Below are 20,412 nucleotides of genomic sequence, written 5' to 3'. Positions count from 1 at the left end.
GCATTTATGTTGACATGCACATATGCTTGCACACAATGCCCTTGTGTTTGTGGAGCTGCTTTTAAAATTATACTTGAAATAATTTATTAGTAAAAATAATGAAAGTTTTGTTTTATAAATAAATAAAATAAATTGCTAATTAAAAGCTAATTTGCTAATTAAAATATTCAACAAATTAAATTCCTACCATTATGAGTGAGGCTTTGTTTTAAACAGTGAGAATACAAAGATGAATATGACAGGTTCTGATTTCAGGGAACTCACTGTTTATTGTGTTCCAAACCCAGCAAGATATAAGTGTAACATTAAAATACTTATCTCGGGTAATACCATGACTTTTTAAAAAATTATAGCTTGTTTTTTTAAGCCCTTAGACACATTTTTAGACTGTTGATTTATTCCTTCACTATTTATGGAAGAGGTTTGATTACATCAAGCTATGAATATAGTTAGACAAAAAAGGTTAAGTTGTAGACTAAGTCTATAATATTAAGACTCAAGATAAAGTGTGTTTGTTCCTGAAGTAAGTGTGTTTCTTCTAATTATGACTTTATTCTTCAAAGGTTGTGAAGATGAGAAAAGAAGTGAAGAGAATACGAGTTTTGGTTATCCGAAAACTTGTCAGGAGTGTTGGCAGACTGAAGTCAAAAAAGTTAGTCATTTAAAGTCATGAACTTGTGACTAATAAAATGTCAAAAGTTGTTTTTATTTGATGCTTTAAAATGTTTAGGGTGGGATATAGAGAAGTAATCAAATATCTTACTCGTACAGCATTTTTGTTTTGTATGTGGAGATGATGCGAGATAGAATGTGCTGTGTCAGTATGCCCTTCTATGGTTTGGACATCATTGCTCAAGATACAGGATGAATTTTTCTGCTGCTTTTGCAAAACTCTCTTTTGGTCTTTTCAGAATAAAATTCCCTTGGGCTTATCTGTTTTATGTTATTAGAAGTTATTTTAAGGTACTGATATAGCTTAACAAATCTAGTAATACCTTAAGAATCAGTTTTGAAGATTTTATATCACATTTTTTCTTGAATTGCTAAGTAATTTGAAATCTTCAGTATCTTGTGAAAGTGTTTATTAGAACATTGTGTTCCATGTAATTTTTTGGAAAAATATAATATTTTGTATTTTTAGTATCACTAGTGTTAGTGAAAAAGTATTTTATTTTTATTTATAGTTCTTCTTATAATGTAAGCATGAATACTTAACCTTCAAATATGTTTTGTTCCTGATTAATTTCCTGCTTTTCATAAATATGTCAGAATATTGCCCTTCTTTATTTTTTCCTTAAATTCCAGAGAGCAAATTTTCATTTGATAAAATTGTAGCCAAACTCTAATTGTAACTTATGAAATTTATATTACATTAAATGTACTATTGATTGATTGATTTAAAAAGTGTTTTTAAGGAACTAGAGAAGGCAAACTATCAGCAATGATAGTCATTAATACAATGCCAAGACAGTACTTATTTTTGCCAGTTACTGACATATGGGTTTGTTTAGTAAATTGAGGTTTCTTTTGGGAGTGGGGAAAATGGGCAGTGTAGGATAGTGGCATGTTTGTTATTTAGAGATTTATTACACTTTTCTGAAAAGAAATGAAGTGATTATCCATTACAGTATGAGTCTAAAAATTAATGCTTTGCCTGGCTACATATTGTAATGTATTTTTTGCAGGGGTACTGAAGATGCACTGTTAAAAAACCAAAGACGGGCGCAACGATTGCTTGAAGAGATCCATGCCATGAAAGTAAGGACTTCTGTGGGTGTGTATGTGCGTATGTTTCTGCGTATCCTGTTATCCTGCGTTTTGTTTGTGTGTGGTATTGCTTACTTGATATGCCTGAGAGTTGCCTAAGATATCTTGTATCAGTCTATTTGGTGAAAATGTAGTACATTTAGAAAATTGTAGTGTTTAAGCTTGCATTTTTCTATGTTTTTGACTGAATTTGTTAAAGTGCTAGGCTAATTTGAGTCAAAATTGTGCCAAACTAAATTCGTCTATGTTTAATAATGCCTCATGCCTCAGGTTTTTAATTTTTACTATAACTTTAGCATGAAGTCAGTTCAAGAATTAAAGTCTTCACTCTATTTGGGAATGTGAATGGTGATGTTGGTGGCTGACATCATGCTTTCCTTGTTGCCAACTCAATAAATTTTATGTATTGGTATCAGCATTTTATTCAGTTCTGTAGTTCTAAATTAGTGTTAGACCAACATGATCCCATATTTTTGTTTTTTTTCAGTCAGACTCTTCACTAGCATAATTTTTAGGTCTTCTCGCTCTCTTACTTTGAGGAAACTTTCATTTACCAAATGACATGACATTAAATGTCTGGGAGACTGTTTTACTGTAGAACTTAAAAACAACATTTGGTCCCAGCAATTTTCTTAATTGCAGGGTCATTTTGCATGCATGTTTGCCTATTATATTTTGGTATAACTTTCAAGTTTTGAATTAGTTAAAAGAGAAAGAAAACTCTCTAACAATATTTTAATTGAGTTAGGTTATCAAAGCTTCTCACCCTTTCTTCCTTTTAAAGAGATGGATAGTAAAGTGTTTAATAGGACAAAGTTATCCCAGTTAATCTGAATAAAAACATCTAGGAAACGACTCTTTGATATGAAGTATATTTGTTTCTTGTGTTCTTCCCTCCCCCCGCTGCACACTGTTGTAAAATTCATGGAATCCATCTGATAAAACTTTTCTTTCTCAAAGTTATAATCCCCTTTGTATCCAGTCATTCAGGAAGAAAAAGTATTCTGTGTTTGACTGTCAGTGATGATTTGTGTCTCTGTGGTTTGCAGATTATTTAGTCTTTTTCATATACCTTTTTTTAATGATATCCTATGAGAAATAAAATCTTTAGAGATTTTGCCTTGAGAATAGCAATAAAATAGGAAGTTACAATTTATCTCTTTCACTTTCTCTTAACCAAGGTTCTTACTAAATTACATTGCCTACCTAAATTTTCCCTGTAATTTCTTCTGAATAGTCATTTTTGTAGTCTTAAATTATTCAGAGGCTTTGAGCTACTATATAATTGCTGATTTTATTTTACCATGGAAAGAATGTAGTGTGTGTGTGCATATGCATGTATATATATACACACACACACACAATGTATAGTTGGCTATTCTGACTTTAACTTCATTTGTAATGCTGTTTAAAAACTGGAATAAACTGGAATTTAAATATTTATATATATGTAATATATATACACACACACACTACATTCTTTCCATGGTTTATTATATATAATAACTTGTATGCAGTGTACGAAGAGTTTGAGAACAAAAGATACTCAATCTTTAGAATACTTCCCTGTTGTAAATTTCAGTGATACATTTGGTTAAGTTAATTAGAAAGAGAAGTTGTCCTTTTTGATCTAAATGTAAAGCCTGTTTTCTTTTTTGTTGTTGTTTTGAATCTCATGAGCAAAGGGAAATCGGATTCAGTGATAAAGTTTGTAGGTTTACAAGATTACCACATCACTACCGTGGTTTGGTTTGGTTTGGTTTGGTTTGTGTTCTATTTTTCACTGTGATTACGCAATGGAATGGTTGCATCATAGAAAGCCAAATTCATAGCCTATGTATTCCTTGAATTCATAAAATTCATAGTATGTATATCTGTGGCAGGAGTTAGGGCATGCTGGGTTGGCTACTCTGACTTCAACTTCTTTTGTAATGCTTTTTAAAAACTGGAATAAATTTAAATATAAAGTGAATACTAGAAGAGACTATATGTTTCTTGCTGTTTTCTTTTTTTTTTTTGTTTTGGAGATAGAGTTGCCTCTGTCGCAGGGCTGGAGTGCAAGGGATGGCCCTGGATCTCAGCTCACTGCAAGCTCCGGCCTCCCGGGGTCACACCATGTCCCCTGCCTCAGCCCTCCCCAGTAGCCTGGACTACAAGGCGCCGCCAACCGGGCTGCAGCTCAGTTTTTTTGTATTTTTTGTTAGAGACGGGGTGTTTACTTGGTCTAGCAGGAATGGTCGCCTCGATCTCCTGACCTGGTGATCCCGCCCCCGTCTGTGGTCCAAAGTGGCTGGGATTCATGCTTCGAGCCCAGTGCCGGCTGCTGGTTCTTAATGGTAAACATTATTCCTTATTATGGTTCTTTTTACAAATTTTTTTGTCTTTCTAAACAAGCAAATACCATACAAAATTTTTCTTTAATTAGTAGGTCATTTGTAATTTTCTTAGGAAGTGGTTATTACTTACTTGAGAGTATCAAATAAATGGTGACAAAACAAACTCTCAGTCTTAATTAAATTTGGAGAAAAGACCTCTGCTTGTTTATTTTTCCAGAGAAATTTTTTCCTTGGCTCAGATACTGCTTCATTTTTATCGTCTTATTGATGACATACTGTCCTATTCTTGCTTTCTGTAATAATAGGGTATTTAGTTGCAGGATGACTTCTTTGTGAAGAAATCCTGAGTATTTTAGAAATGAGCGTTTGCTTTTCTGGCCAACCAAGAAAAAAATTGACTTGATCTTTATCCTTTAAAATCATAGGTTCTAATTTTATAGACTATGGTGTATGAAACCCAAGTCTTTGCTGCCTTTTCTAATAGTGTCTATACTTTTAACTTTGATATTAGTAGAAATATTGGCTTCTAAAACAGTTTCTTTTTCTTTGAAAGTTAGTTAAATTAGCCTGTCAACATTTACACATCAGTAAGTTACTTAGCTGAAAAAGGAGATGGTAAAATTCAAACATATACTGAAATTACTCAAAATGTGCAACAAATCTCTTACTCGATAATGAAAGTAACAACTAGCTTTTACTGAGCATTTACTATGCGCCAGGCAGTATATTATGTGTTTTATATTTACTGTCTCACTAGGTAGATACCATTTTTATCCCTGTCTTACAGAATAAGAAACTCAAGCTTAGAGAAATTAAGCAATTTATAACTGATTATAAAGCTAATTATGTTATCCACTGTAGTATACTGCTTCAGTAAGATGACAACATCCTATGATATAGCTAGACACTTTCCTAGATATTGGAGGAGATAATTTAATAAACATGAAACTTGCCATCTAGGAAAAAAAAGACCCAAAGATGTACAATGTGTTTTCAGATCCTTTAATTCCTCACAGGTAAATATACACAGTAGCCTATATCTGTATTTCTTTTTTTTTTTATTTGAGACAAAGTCTCTCTCTGTTGCCCAGGCTGGAGTGCGGTGGGTTCAAATGATTCTCCTGCCACAGCCTCCTGAGTAGATGGGACTACAGGTACCTGCCACCACACCTGGCTAACTTGTATTTTTAGTAGAGACGAGGTTTTGCCATGTTGACCAGGCTGGTCTCAAACACCTGACCTCGGGTGATCCGCCTGCCTCAGCCTCCCAAAGTGCTGGGATTACAGGCAACCACTACTGGCCTATCTGTATTCTTTTTCAACCTCTTCCTCTCTAAGGCTGTTACTTCTTCCTATCCTGAATATTCTTTAAGATGAGAATTTATGTGTTCTTCTTTGAGACCTTGTTCTGCCTGCTACCTCTTACTTTTCTCCTCTAGTTTAAAACTCTCTCCTTTTGTTTTGTTCTTCCCCTAGTTTTACATTCTGAAATCTATTATTAAAACCAACCTTTGAGCTTGTAATCAGTAGTTAGGATCACTTTGTCTTAGGCTTCTGCACAGCTTGATCCTAAGTGGTTGTCATTAGGAGATCACAAATCGAAAAAAATAGTATAGATTATAATCTGTAAAGGCATAAAAGTTAAGTAAAATGGTATATCATCAAAATAATATAATTATCATATCATTTAAACCTCACCACAACTCTAGGGAGAATCCCATTTCAGAGGACATGTTCAGAAGTATTCTAGGCTGCGTATACCCCTTAGATTGGATGTTTATCGTTGTATGTATTCATATACTCTTTAAAATTTTGTGATATTTCTGGTTATATGTGCTTTTTCGAAAGTTATTGGGTTTTTTTCTATAGTTTCACATACTGTGGTTTTGGTAATTTTTTTTCCTATGAATGCTTAAACAAGTTCCTTCATAGGGTAAAAGATACCTTATTGAAGCCTGTAAGTACACTGTACTGTGCTAATTAGCTATGTCAACTTGACATTTTGTTCGTTTATTCTATGAAAGTAATTGTATTAAAAGTATCATTAGTCTTACACTATAATTATTTCTGACAATGTTATTTGTGAGCCAATATGTTACCAAATCAGACTCAACGTGTTAGAGCTCTTACCTAGAATCAGCTTTACTAATAATTGTAAGGATGCAAATAGTCAAAGGGGACAGGCGAAGCAAGGAGAGAGATCTGGGACTCTATGTAATTCCACAGGCCCTTCCTTTCCACATCAGACGTGTACTTTCCAGCGCAGAGTCTCCAAATGAGGAAGTCTGGTTATTACCTCATATCAGAGCGCATTTACATTTTGAAACTTCTCCATGTAATATCCTCAGGTTATATAGCTTACATGATATTCTCCAGTGTGCCAGGCTTCATAAACCCGTAAATTCTGGGTTTGTTTATTTTAAGCATCCTTAACAAGGGACAGCCTACTAAGATCATTCTTCAGATAAGGACCCTCCAGCTAACAAAAACTCATTATCCTATCTACCAGAGGGACTGCTTACCAGCATGTTAACACAAAGACTAAACTGCATCACCTCCCTTTCCTAGAGTTTCCTCCTGTTAAAGGAAATGAATAGATCCCAAGATAGCTACTTTAATTCTCCCCTCCGTGATATGTAATAATCTTCCTTTTAGCTTGTCTTTTGTGTTTCATAATGTATAATACTGTGTTTATACTTTAACTTCCAACTTTTTGGAAAATACTTCAAGCCTATAGAAAATTGTAATACTGCAATATGATAATAATAGTGCATTGTATCACATGCATGTTTGTACCTTTACTATCAGTGCTGAGTTTTCTAGCACTTGATTTAAGTGCCATATGCCAGATTTCCCCATTGTAAAGGTATCTTTTCGGTTTGATGTTGCTAAGTCATCTGTGAAATGATACTGTGAGACTATGTGAATATCTTGTAGTCTTTCACCCAGCGATTAATGTTCTATGGCAACATCTGTTAAAATGTTTTTATTGTTTCTGTTTCTCTGCTGCAGTAATTTATTTCTCTGATAATATTTTCATTCTTTGAGGGGAATTTTTTTTGAACACCATCAAAGATAGTGATAATAGCCATTTTTGTTTATGGAGAAGAAAATGTTCTTTTTCCTTTCCCGTTCATATGCTGGGTAATTTTGGACTGTACCCTGGCCATTATGAAGTTGCAGAGATTCTGGATTTGGTTATTTTTCTTGAATAAGTGGCTGTTTTAATGAAGTTTCTTGGCTAGGTTTTAACTTTAAACTACGTTTCTTAGACAGCAGTTCCAGTCTCGGTCTAGATCTTTTGTCTTTCAGGAAGATGCTTTAAATCTGCTACTTACCTGAACGCTTAAGATATTTAGAGATTTCTTCTCTCTCTCCCTTCTGGGCTTACCCTGCTCTCTCAGCAGATAAAGTATCCTGGATTCATTTTTTCAGGGGTAGCTCTGCCACTGTTTCTAAACCCTGCTGATTGCAGTTGGCTTTAGGCTAAACCTTGAAGAAATGGTAACTACTTGTGCTGTACAACTTTCCATCTTCTTTCCTCCAAGTAGGTTTGGTGGACGCTCCATTAGAGTCTGTCTGTTTCCATTTACTCTCTAATATCTTCAGATAGGCAGATAGGGCTTTTGGGTAGCATGTCCAGGTGTTATGGTTGTTTTCAGGATTGGGGGTATGGGGATGATTAATCATGTTATCTTATTCTGAGGGCCTCAAGACACACTACAATTTTGATTTTAGGAAGATGAAGAAGGATAAGTAAAAGAGACTGAAAAAAAATGTAGCCGGTGAAGGAGAAAAAGAACCAAGAGTATCTAGGAAACTTTGTGAAGAAACTCTTTCAAGAAGGGAATGATGAATTAGGTGTTTTTGAAATGAGCACATTTCAAAACACATTCAAATCGTATAGACTTCCTGCCTCTGGTCTCGCCTTCAGATCATGTTCTGCACTCTAACTAGTGACCTTTCTAAAATCCATATCTAATTGGACTTCTTCCCTGCATGATATACAAGACTCTTTGTGGTCTGTACTCTAGCTACCCCTCTGTTGCTTCTCTATCTTCCACTTACCCTGTAACTGTTCTTTTTTACCAGCTAAACTGAATCCCAAACTTAGCAGTTTCATGACCCATTGCCTACATCAGAGTTTTTAAACATAGCACATCTCTCCCACCTGAACAAACACTTCCTCTTCCTTTAACACCAAATTCTTATGTTATTAGCTCTAGGAAACTTTCCCTGGTGCTTCTGGAACTCTAAGCCCAGAAGAATTACTTACCTACTCTATATAGGCCCTTTTACTTTGTGTATTTGTGCTATCATATGGTATAGCAGTCTGCTTTCATGCCATTCCTGCTGCTTAGAGAGAACTTCTTAAGAAAATGGGTTATTTTACTCAATTAATTATTCCTAACACCTAGTAATGTGTCTGATACATAGTGAATGCTGCTTGACTAGCTGACAGAGTGATTTCTACTGCAAATTTTTTTTTTTTTACATGTTGGCACATTTACAATGTTGAGGTTGTTCTGAGTCTCTAAAGATAAATGGAATACTATGGAATTGTTATTAAGAAGAATCTGTAATCAGAGGCTTTTCTTTTTGCTTGTTAAGTATCAGAAACAGGAGGAAAAAGGTTCTTCATTTTATACGGTCACCTTAGCTAATACCCTAAGACCATATAACTTCCAATTTAATTTTTTAAAAAGTAGAACTTTTCTTTCTAAAAGGAGAGCGAGAAAGATGTCCTGGTTTGTTAGGCTTCTGTACTTAACTGTGACCTTTGAAATTATAAACAGGAAATCATAGCACTATTTTAAAAGATCAGTATATAATGCTCTCTTCACACTCATGAAACAGCATTCAGTGACAGATCATCATACTGAAATCCCAGTTTGCTTTCTGACGTGTGGTTTCTACAGCTTTAAGTTACTATTTTGTGTAGGTCATATTCCTGAAATTCTTACTGTTGCATTTTTAATATATAGGGGTCATGATTTTCATTGTAGACCATGTTTATATAAAGTCTGTGATTGCCTTAAAAATATTCTTTTCTTTTAAATAAGAACATATGTGAAAATAGCAGTAGTATATATCATCTGTTTTTGAACTTGCTTGCTTCTGTTTGAACACAAAAAACAAGTTGCAGGCCTTTGTTGGCAAAAGAGATGAAAATGCTGTTACCATTTACTGAGTCATAGTATACACCTAAGTTTTAAATAAGGAACTGATTCTGGAATTCTTCACCTAGATAAGCCTACTTCAGAGGCTACTGAGTGTATAAACAAGATTCAGCAGTATGAAGGAAGAAAGCAGTATAACATGGCTTTTTTAAAAAAAAATGTTTCCCATTTATTTTTGTTTTGTTTTGATTTGATTTTTTGTTTTGTAATTCTGGAAATTTGAACCTAAACCTTAGCCAAACATTTCCTAATAACTGTGAAAGTATCCAAAGCATTTTAAATTATTAATTCAAAATTTTGGACAACCAATACTACTATCATGATTCCAGTCTGAAATAATATGGTGCTTGAGAAAAGAGTTAAATATTACAACATATTTTATTGGAAACACATAATAGGAGACAAAGGGCCCTAGAGAAAAGCAGCAATAAGATCAGTAAGTAACTGGTCTTACAAAATGGGATGTTCTTTTTGTTTTTTTAACTGGATATCACCTCAGTTTGGGGTTAAATGGAGACAAATTATATGCAAACAGTAAGCTTTTCTTCACAAGGCCATCCATTTTGATAGAAGGGAATGTCCAGAAGGAAAAAGTTTGTTCGACTTATTTCTTAGAATACAGAAGTGTTCTATGTAGAATCTTCAGACTGATGTAATTGCTGGGTGTCATTTTCTGTCTGCCTCTTTGAACCTGACAGAAGTGAGTCATTTTATATGCCAAGAACAATTTTGATGTTTTTATTTGGCATAAAAAATGTGATCATGTTTAATCACTTACATTAAACAAGCTGTTTTGCCTGATTTTCTAAAAAGTATTTTACTGTGAGAGATAGGACTGTATGGTAAAACAGAAGTTTTGGGAGCTTCATTTGACTGTGTTATTTGCTAATGTTTATGTTTCATATTTTTTGATAAGATGCAGATCATTCTACAATTGAATTATACAAGTCTTTTAAGCTTTTGTTGACTGAAACAATTATTTTATATATTGATGAAAATAATTTATGGGTGAAAATGCATTAAGCTTAGTTTTAGAATATGAAGATTCAACTTTTGACATGAAATTCAACTTGGAATTAAAGTGAGACAGTACTATTTGTAGACATTTAGTAATTCTTTAACTGGCTGCCAGCAGAAACCTGACACTAGTAAAATTTCTTAGTAGTAAACTTACTTTGTTTTATTATATTGTTCTCCTGTTCAAGACCCTAGATTAGCTTCCTATTGTCTGCCAGATGGGATCTAATTTTTCATGAGTATTAAAAGCATTTTCATCAGTTGACCCCGGTCATCGTGCACAACTGTATTAACCTCATTTCTGTGTACATACTACAGTCAACATTATATTCCCTATATGTTACGCAGTCTTGTTTTTTAAGTTTCTACAGTTTTGCCTGATAACAAGGCAGGATTTTCCACCACATCACACATACTTCTGCAAAATCAGACTATCATTTTCACAGCTTTCACCAACTTCTAAAGTAGTGATTTTATTGGGAAAGATGGAAGATGTATGCATAAGGCTTCATGCCTTAGGGCATATGTCATAATGGATGGGGGTTTTGTGTGATTGGAGAAAGCTCCTCTAGTAATTTGGTTGTATTTTTATTGTTCCCACCAACTGCGCTAAACAGAAATTACCCCACTTACTTAAAATTACCCTGCTTACTTCATCCTCATGCACACAGTGCTTAGGTAACCAGTTTTAGAAATCAATTATTAACACATCTTTCTTTTGTTACTATGACAGGTTATTGGCATGTTATTTCAAACATGAAACTCTGTTTGGATTGCCTTTTTACACAGTCTTCTGCACACAGAAGGCTTTCTGTGAAGTTTCCGTGACATGTTTCAAATATAAATGGGCACATCTATAAAAAGATGTGTAAGAGGTTATAGCAGTGTATAATTTTTGTTTCACTTATTTGCTGTAGTGAGTAAATAAAATATACAACATCAACATTCCTAGCCATGGTACACTTTAATTTTTAAGAAGTTGAATTTCTATAGTCTTTTAATCCATATAAATGGCATAAATGAAATGTTATTTAAGATGACTATTGCCTTCAACACGATTGTGAAAAGTTACACTAAAACTTTTCATAATGACAGAGGGATCCAGAACAGAGATATTTTCCAGACCAGCTATACCACACAATCCGTTATCATTGTACAGATTGCATTGTGACTTTAGACTAGAAGCTAAAGTGACTCTCTTTATTTCAGTTAGCACTGTAGGATTCAAAACACAAAAGTTTTACCTGATATTTTTTAGTCTGGTACTTTGCCAGAAAAGTTCAAATACTTACTTATAATCTCATCTCAGAACCATCCTCATGACCAAAACATTTTATTTTGGCTCAACAAAATATATTATGTCTATACTTTGTGTGCGCCATGTTTGGCTAGTTTACAAAAATATAGAAATTAATATGGTGCCTGCCTTTGAGAAGCTTAAAGTCTAATTAGAAAAATGGAGAGAGCTTCACTGTGATGTGTTGAAAGATGCTGATAGACATATTTGAGGAGGGACACTTAGCGCTGCTTGAAGATTCAAGGAAGTCTTTCTGTAACAGGAAGCTGAGTCTTAAAACTTGAGTGAAACTTTACAAATTATAGGGTGAAAAACTTAAATTTGTATTCCTTCATTATTTTGTTTTGGTATTGGGTTTTGTTTTCTTTTTTACATTGTAAAGGAAGTATCTGTAGAATCAAGAAATAAAAGCTTTTAGATTATTAGTTTCTATTCATGAAGTCTGTGTAAGGGAAGATAGTGATTTAAACTCATCTCAACATGATCAAGAGTAAAGATTAACTGCTGTATTTTTTTAATCTAGGTAATAGAAAATAATAAACCTGAATGAAAGACATAGTTATTAAATACACTCTGCCATGGTTCCTGCACAGTGGCAGTGTTTACTGACATGTCTGGTTTATGTTATATCTAACACTGCGATAACTGAGATATTTAGTGTAACAATTTATAATACCTAACAAGTAAAAATAACTTCAGTATCCATTCTTTCAACAAGCACTTATTGAGCATTTGCCAAATGCCGTGTACTTTTCTAGACACTTATGGTATACCTGAAAAGAGTAGACAAAGGTTTCTGATCTTTTGTAATTTATTTTTGTGGGGAGTTGGGGGATTAGGGTAGACAACATAATAAATAAGTTAATTGTATAGCATGTTCGTTGATTATATACTGTGGAAGAAATAGAGCGGAGTGGGAAGGATTAGGAATGATGATGTGAAATAGATACTTGGTTATGTAAGTCTGGAGTTCAGAGAAATTATCTTGGCTACAAATGGAGATTTTGGGGAGATGTTCACTTATATATGATATTTAAAATAATGAAACTGGATGAAATCACTGAGGTATTATTAGATAATAGTAAAAGGAAGAGTACCAAGGACAGAGTCCTGGTCCATTCTTAAGTTAAAGAGAAGAGAAAGAACTAGCAGAGGAGACAAAGAAAAAATAACCAAGAATATGGGTCTGATGTAAGTCAAATGAAGATAGAGTATCAAGAAGAAAGGAGGAATTAACAAAAATTGATAGACCAAGAAGGGGACAGTGCTGCTGATACATTGAGTAAGAGGAGTACTGAGACTTATTCATTAGATTTAGCAGCGTGGAGATCATCACAGGCTTAAAATAACGGGATTAATGTAACTGGGACAAAAGCCAATGAAGTGAGTTGGAGAGAAAATAAAGAGCATTTGGATATGGCAAGTGTTGACAAGTGTTATAATTAGGGTGATCATATGACCAAATTTCCCTGGGATTGTCCTAGTGTTCATTCAGCATGTGGCCCAGCATGTTTATTAATGGTGCCTTATTTTATTCTCAAATGGGCTGTAGTCTGAACAACAAATATATGATCAATGTGGTTGTGATTCATTGCTGTCGGTATTCTTTTTGACGCCCAAATTTAGCCAGTGGTAGCCCCTTTAAGCCAGCCTACATAACTTGTTTGAGACCCTAATTTGAACTCCTTTTGTCCTTTTCCGGCATAAGAAATTATCACAGGGTTTATACTTTTTCTGCCTCATATCTGTAATCAGCCATTTCTCTAAGAAGTCCTGCTTCATTATTAGTGGTATTTAAAACCAAAACCCGAAACATGGATAGTTTTGATTGGAAGGAAAGGGAGTGAGAAAGTTAGGTAGCCAGTTAGAAGGCATTCTAAAGAAAAAATTTTAAAAAGCAAAAATCTTACAAAGATATTGAGGTAGAAAATTTATTCAGGTGATTCTATGTAGAATTGAATGTTAAACATGGAAGTGTGTTATAAAATTAGAGCAGTTAGATCAGAAAGATACATTGAGACCAAGTACTGAAAGGATTTAAATACCAAACTGAAAGTTTGACTTCATTCTGTATTCCGGATGGTGATGTAATGGCCCTTGGAGTTACTCATCCTGGAGTCTGGAAGAACAATTAGGCTATTATAATCCACACAATCCATAAAGAAGTCTTGAACCTAGGAGTGAGATAATGGTAATACAATGGAGGGAACAGATACAACTGACAGTACCAAAGAGAAAGCAGAAACGGTGATAGGAGCATAACAGAAGCATAGTAAAGGGACTCTCAGTATCTCATGACACTGAGCTGTCTAATCCTAGCGGCAGAAGATTGAGATGCAATTTGTTTCCATAGAGAACAAAGGAATAGGTGTAGGAAGAAGATAGTGATATTTTATTTGGAAAAAAAATCTATTGGCAATATGATGATAGAGTATAACTTTATTGAAGTTTCATCTAGAACTGTATGTAAAAAGCAGAACAGTATTTAGGAAATAAAGTTTTTGTTGTCACTGAAAGGTAATCATAATGAAATTCTCAACTATAGAAAAGTATGAAGATTTTGGTGTCTCTCACTCTCTCACAAGTTATTTCAGATTCTTTATTTCAGAGAAATGACTCATTTTCAAATAGACCAAAAATCTAGAACCCAGACTTTTCTTGGCACCTTCTAATTTTTTGTATTGAGGATTAATCCCTTATAACCTAAATATACTATTCCAATTTTGATCACACTTTGGAAAATACAAACGTGTTTTGTATTTTATTAAGTAAAAGCCTGACTCTGATAAGATTCTCTTGAAATTAAAAATGTCAACATGGTTATTGCCTCCAAGTTGCTTTTTGTGTTTACCCAATCTCCCTTCCCACAGCACAATACAGAATAGTTTGGTTACAAATGTTTACTTTCCCTACTTAACCAGAGGCAACACTACACTGCTTATATGGTTATGAGTCACTATATTAGATTGTTCAAACAAAGTCCCTGGAAAGAAGAAAGACAAGTTTGTAGCCAAATAACCAAAATTGGGATTACCTAATTTTGATTTAGTTTGATATTTTATGTAAAAGCAAAAAGTGGCATCTAGCACTGTGTGGAATAAGAGAACTGGAATAATTCTGATGGATCTGGTTATTAGGGGATGATGTCTTTAATGTTGAAAACATGAATAATATTAGTTTAACATAATTAGGAAGGAATTAAAACAATTTTTAATTGATCATCACTGACAACAGAATATAGCCAAAAAGCCGAAGAGTATTTGCAGTTATATTCAATTTAGAGAAAAATCTAAATTCAAGAGAACTATTTATCTGAAAAAAAAAAAGACATTGGAATTTGTTTGTTTGCTTGTTTGTTTGTTTGAGACGGAGTATAGCTCTGTCACCAGGCTGGGTTGCAGTGGCACGATCTCGGCTCACTGCAACCTCCGCCTCCTGGGTTCAAGCGATTCTCCTGCCTCAGCCTCCTGAGTAGCTGGGATTACAGGCACATGCCACCACACCCAGCTAATTTTTGTATTTTTTTTTAGTAGAGACAAGGTTTCACCATGTTGTCCAGGATGGTCTCGATCTCCTGACCTCATGATCTGCCCGCCTCGGCCTCCCAGAGTTCTGGGGTTACAGGTGTGAGCCACTGCACCCTGCCTGGAATTAGTTTTAGATGAAGGAAAGCTAAGTGTTGCTGTCTGGTTAATCATCTTACTTAGCATTAACAATATGCACTAGGAAGAACATGGTGTAACAGTATCATATAAGCACAAACTAGTTTCTTTCACAATTTTAAGTGCTGTTAACCAGGATTAAGTGTGGTGCATGAGGGACTAGGTGATCTTTAAACACTGAGTACATATAAAATGTCCTTGGAATAGGTATATAACTCCTGTCTAAAATGTCTATTACTGGGTCTAGAAATGGATCTTAGTTTTCCATTTGGCATGAAACCTTTCCTCAGAAAGAACAAGATTGTATCTGCCATCTGCCTGGCTTCTTACCTAATGTAGTTTCTCAGCCATTCACAATTATAAATCTGTATATTTCAGTGAGTCTTTAAGTAGTGCTTTACTTTCTCCCATTATAAGTAAAACAGAGTAATGTAGAAATGAGCAGTAAGTACTCTTCTTTGCAACACTCTAGTAGTCCTCTTGGCTGATTTTTTTTTCCCTAGTATTTGTATTCTTTCAACTTTGTTTCTCTAAAGAAAAAGCCTAGATTGGCAACTGAAAATTTTTTGGCAAATCTTGGATTTGACTTTTTGCTAATAAGAGATTTAACTGATTTTTTTTTTTTTTTTTTTTCTCACTAAGAAATAGACTTAAAACGGAGCTGCCATTCAACCCAGGAATACCACTACTGGGTGTGTACCCAAAAAAAGTAAGTCATTCTACCAAAGACACATGGGCATCTATGTTCACAGCTGCACTACTTACAATAGCAAAGACATGGAATCAGTGCAGGTGCCCATCAGTGGTAGATTGAATAAAGAAAAGGGTCCATGTATACTATGGAATACTGTGCAGCCATTAAAAAAAAAACAAAGTGAAATTGTGTCCTTTGCAGCAACATGAATGGAGCTGCAGGCTGTATTCTTAAGCAAATTAACAGAGGAAGAGAAAAGCAAATACTGCATGTTCTCACTTATAAGTGGGAGCTAATCATTGAGTACCCATGGGCTTAAATATGGGAACAATAGACACTTTGGACTACACAGTGAGGAGAAAGCTGGATTTAAAAACTACCAATGGGGTACTGTCCTCACTACCAGCACGACGGGATCTGCACTCCAAACCTCAGCATCACACAATATTCCCATGTAACAAATCTGTACATGTACCCCTGTATCTAAAATAAAAGTTGGGGAAAAAAGGAAATAGACATTTAAAATGTTTCTACGCTGGTCCAGTTCTGTTCAACATGTGTCATGGTACTTGAGTCTGACAGTCAAAGCGAATAAGACATCATTCTTACTCTTGAAGAACTTTAGGCTCTTCGTTCCATTTTTCTGTCAAGAATATGGAGAACAAAGGTTATTATAAGCATAAGTTGTTTGTTTTATGTATGTCCTCAATGCATTTTTTTTTTACTATATGTCTTATTGCCTGACCATGTTCTCACGTGAAGCAGAATTGTTCTCAATAAGTTGGTTAGAATATATGTACCCTTCTAAATAGTTAACCAGAAAGCTGTAGTGATTCTTTAGTACCTAAGCCTCTACATACCATTTGTGTTTCAGAGTTTGCTACTTTTTTGCCAAATTAGGGCTTACTTGCTTTCCAGTGCACGTGTAGAAAACAATTTATAATGAAGAGAGTTGATGGATTGTCAGGTAAGGGACCCCAGCCTCAATTCCAGGGACGTTGTCCATCTTCCCAGGCATTGTTTGTAAATAATTAATTACTTCAGATCTTGAAAACTCAATTCTTCATGTCTCCTCCAGTTTTAATTACTGATCTAGATTCTACTGAGTTTTGCTGTGACTGGCTTCCATAATCAATTTGATAAGTAATTTATATGTTCTTAAAACATAAGTATTTTGTGACCAAATTATAATGTATTATTGACACTGTTAAATTCAGTCCTACAGTGATTTAAAAAAAAAGTTTTTTAAAATTCTCCCTTAAAAAATAGATATTCTGAGTTAAAATATATGTAAATCTAGGTTTCAGAGCAGTTAGAGAAATAATTTGCGAGTCCTCACAATTTAGTATGAACTTCCCAAGCAGACTTCACAGCAGACTCTTAGGAGGATTCAGAAAAGCTGTGTGTGAAGTTTTCTCTAATCTTTTAATAGGAACACTGATATTTAAGGTGCTATCTGTGCAATTGTAATAGTACATCAAAAGGAGCCTTACTCTGAAAGTCAGTACCTGATTTCTTCTGAATAAGAATAACTTCATAATATATCATTTATTGCAGTTTTTATGTGTCTAAAAAAAGTCTTAGTTTCTCATTGTTTACTTATAAGAGTACCTGACAATTCCAGTTATAGCACAGCTTTCCTATCCATCCATATTTGCTAAACACAATTTTTACATTTTGTATGAACCATGTTTTAGGAGATAATATTCCCTTTTAATGACACTTGTAGCTATATTTAAAACTAAAGTAATAAACGAGTTGATCCAAAATACTGAAGTATAAATGGTATAAGACAAAAAGTTTAAGCCATCCAAATGCATCTATATTTTACTTAGTTTTAAGGTAAATATTTAATTATTATTTATGGTATATAGTGTTTGTCCAAATAATATGATATAATGAATTATTTTATAATACAAAGATTGGTAGGAGATAGAAAATACCTTAGTTTCCTAGTGCTTCTGTATCAAATTATGACAAATTTAGTGGCATAAAACAACACAAATGTATTGTCTTACAGTGCTGAAGGTTAGAAGTCCTAACAGTAACAGGACTGTATTATTTCTGTCGGCTTTCAGTGGGGCTATATTCTCTCTGTAGTCTCTAGGGGAGAAATTTTCCTGCCTTTTCAGCTTCTATAGGCCACCTGCATTCCTTGACTCATGGCGTCTTTCTCCATCTTCAAGGCAAGCAGCATAGCATCTTCTCTTCCCTCTCTCTCTTCTCCCCGCTCCACCCCCCCCCCCATTTCCCACACTTATGTTTTTGTTTGTTTGTTTGTTTTCTCTGCATCTCCTTCTCTTTGACCTTTTCTGCTACCCTCTTGTAAGGAAGATTGTGATTACATTTGGCTTACCTGGATAATCCAGGATAATAACCCCATCTTAAAAATTCTTAATTACATCAGCAAAGTCCCTTCTGCCATGTAAAATAACGTATTCATAGGCTCTGGGGATTAGGACATGGACGTCTTCCAGGAGCTATTCAGCCTAGCACACGGTGTGTAATTAATCGCCACTTAGGTTCTAAAAAGTATAGGTTATTGTAATCAGGCTTTGTGTTTGTGTATCATACTACTAGAGCTACAGATGGTTTTCCCTTTCTCAATCAAATAATATGTTTTCCACTTATTACCCCTTTTTAGGGGTATTGTATTCCTAAATTACTCCCTGCAGTTTTTATTACATGGATTTTTTAATGTCTTAAGTTTAATATCTACCATGTATCTGGGGCTTTGGGTTTCTGGGGAAAAAAAGTAAAACAGTGAATGAGCTTTTTAAAAATTTTGATACTCTGGCTCCTGCTATTGCTATGAGTAATAAACTGCCCTTTGTCTCTGACCCAGGAGACATGTCTTCTGCCAACATCTGTGATACAGTATGTATTTGGCTAACTTGTTAGCTTGCAAATCTTGACATTGGGTATTGCTAATAATTACTCCAACAAATTAACAGCCTTAGTGGCAAACGTATTTCTTTAAATATACCCAACCTGAGTAAATTCATATCAACTTCACTTTCTGTATGTCTTTTAAATATATTTTGTTTATTGTGAACCTTCACATCATTCTCCCTGAAATATTTCTGAAAGACCACAAAAGTTGCCAAAATTACCTGCCTGGGTTGCTCAGTGCCTCACATTTATTAAAAAACATATGTATATATTCCCTTCTGCTGAAAGGGTTATAATAACACTTAGCTCATATAAATCACGCCTCATTTTAAAACCTGTGTTTCTCATACCTAGAAGATTCTGATGGTCTTGGTTAAAGGGTCATATGACATCACCACAAACCATGAAATATAAATTTGTTTTGTGTTAGCTTTTCATGAATGCTTTTAAACATGGTAGAGATTTTTTAAATTTATCATAGAGGCAGTAGGCCAGAAAGATGATGATCTAATAAAGGTACTAGTTAAGATCAGTCTTTCTACCACCTAGTTATAGGACCTTGGACAAATCACATGATTTGAGTCTTACTTTTCACTTGTTAAATGAGGAATTGACAGAGGTAATTTCGGTTACTTTTAGTTGAGTAATTTAATTCACTTACTTTCATTATTTTTATTTACTAATGCAGTTCTTTTAAGGCTAATAACCACTTTTAAATGCTTTTCATGAGGCCGGGCGCTGTGGCTCAAGCCTGTAATCCCAGCATTTTGGAAGGCCGAGGTGGGCGGATCACCAGGTCAGGAGGTCAAGACCATCCTGCCAAACACGGTGAAACCCCATCTCTACTAAAAAAAATACAAAAAACTAGCCAGGCCAGGTGGCGGGCGCCTGTAGTCCCAGCTACTTGGGAGGCTGAGGCAGGAGAATGGCAGGAACCCGGGAGGCGGAGCTTGCAGTGAGCCGAGATCGCGCCACTGCACTCCAGCCTGGGCGACAGAGCGAGACTCCATCTAAAAAAATAAAAATAAATAAATAAATGCTTTTCATAAATTTTGGTACGTAGTATTTTCTTATTGTTACAAATTCTGATGTATCTGTTTATATTTCCCCTTTCTCAAGACTTGTTTAGCCGGGCGCGGTGGCTCAAGCCTGTAATCCCAGCACTTTGGGAGGCCGAGACGGGCGGATCACGAGGTCAGGAGATCGAGACCATCCTGGCTAACACGGTGAAACCCCGTCTCTACTAAAAAATACGAAAACTAGCCGAGCGAGGTGGCGGCGCCTGTAGTCCCAGCTACTCGGGAGGCTGAGGCAGGAGAATAGCGGGAACCCGGGAGGCGGAGCTTGCAGTGAGCTGAGATCTCGCCACTGCACTCCAGAAAAAAAGACTTGTTTAGTTGAAGTGGTTTTGTTTATTTATTGTTTTAATTCCAGATGGAAAGGCCTTTTTAAATTTTTCCTTTATTGATTAGTTGATTTTCTTTCATTTCTACTTTTTCATTGTGATCAGAGAATGTTGCTTGTAGTATTTTACTTGATGGAGCTTACTGTTGCTATGCTCTCTTTG

The 20,412-nt window shown here is 34.9% G+C and overlaps 1 protein-coding gene across 1 annotated transcript in view; it reads left to right on the top strand.

Annotated features, from left to right (window-relative positions):
- Positions 1-20,412, top strand: part of SRFBP1 (serum response factor binding protein 1) — a 65,950-nt gene that overhangs the window by 13,584 nt on the left and 31,954 nt on the right. The window contains exon 3 of the mRNA XM_017859722.1: positions 1,686-1,758. Within this exon, the coding sequence (XP_017715211.1) occupies positions 1,686-1,758 (73 nt within the window). The remainder of the gene's footprint in view (positions 1-1,685; positions 1,759-20,412) is intronic.

This window comes from Rhinopithecus bieti, unplaced genomic scaffold (genome assembly GCF_001698545.2).
Source record: "Rhinopithecus bieti isolate Rb0 unplaced genomic scaffold, ASM169854v2 scaffold_48739, whole genome shotgun sequence".
Taxonomy (NCBI): domain Eukaryota; kingdom Metazoa; phylum Chordata; class Mammalia; order Primates; family Cercopithecidae; genus Rhinopithecus; species Rhinopithecus bieti.
Note: the sequence above shows the minus strand (reverse complement) of the source record. Positions and strands in the feature narration are given on the sequence as shown.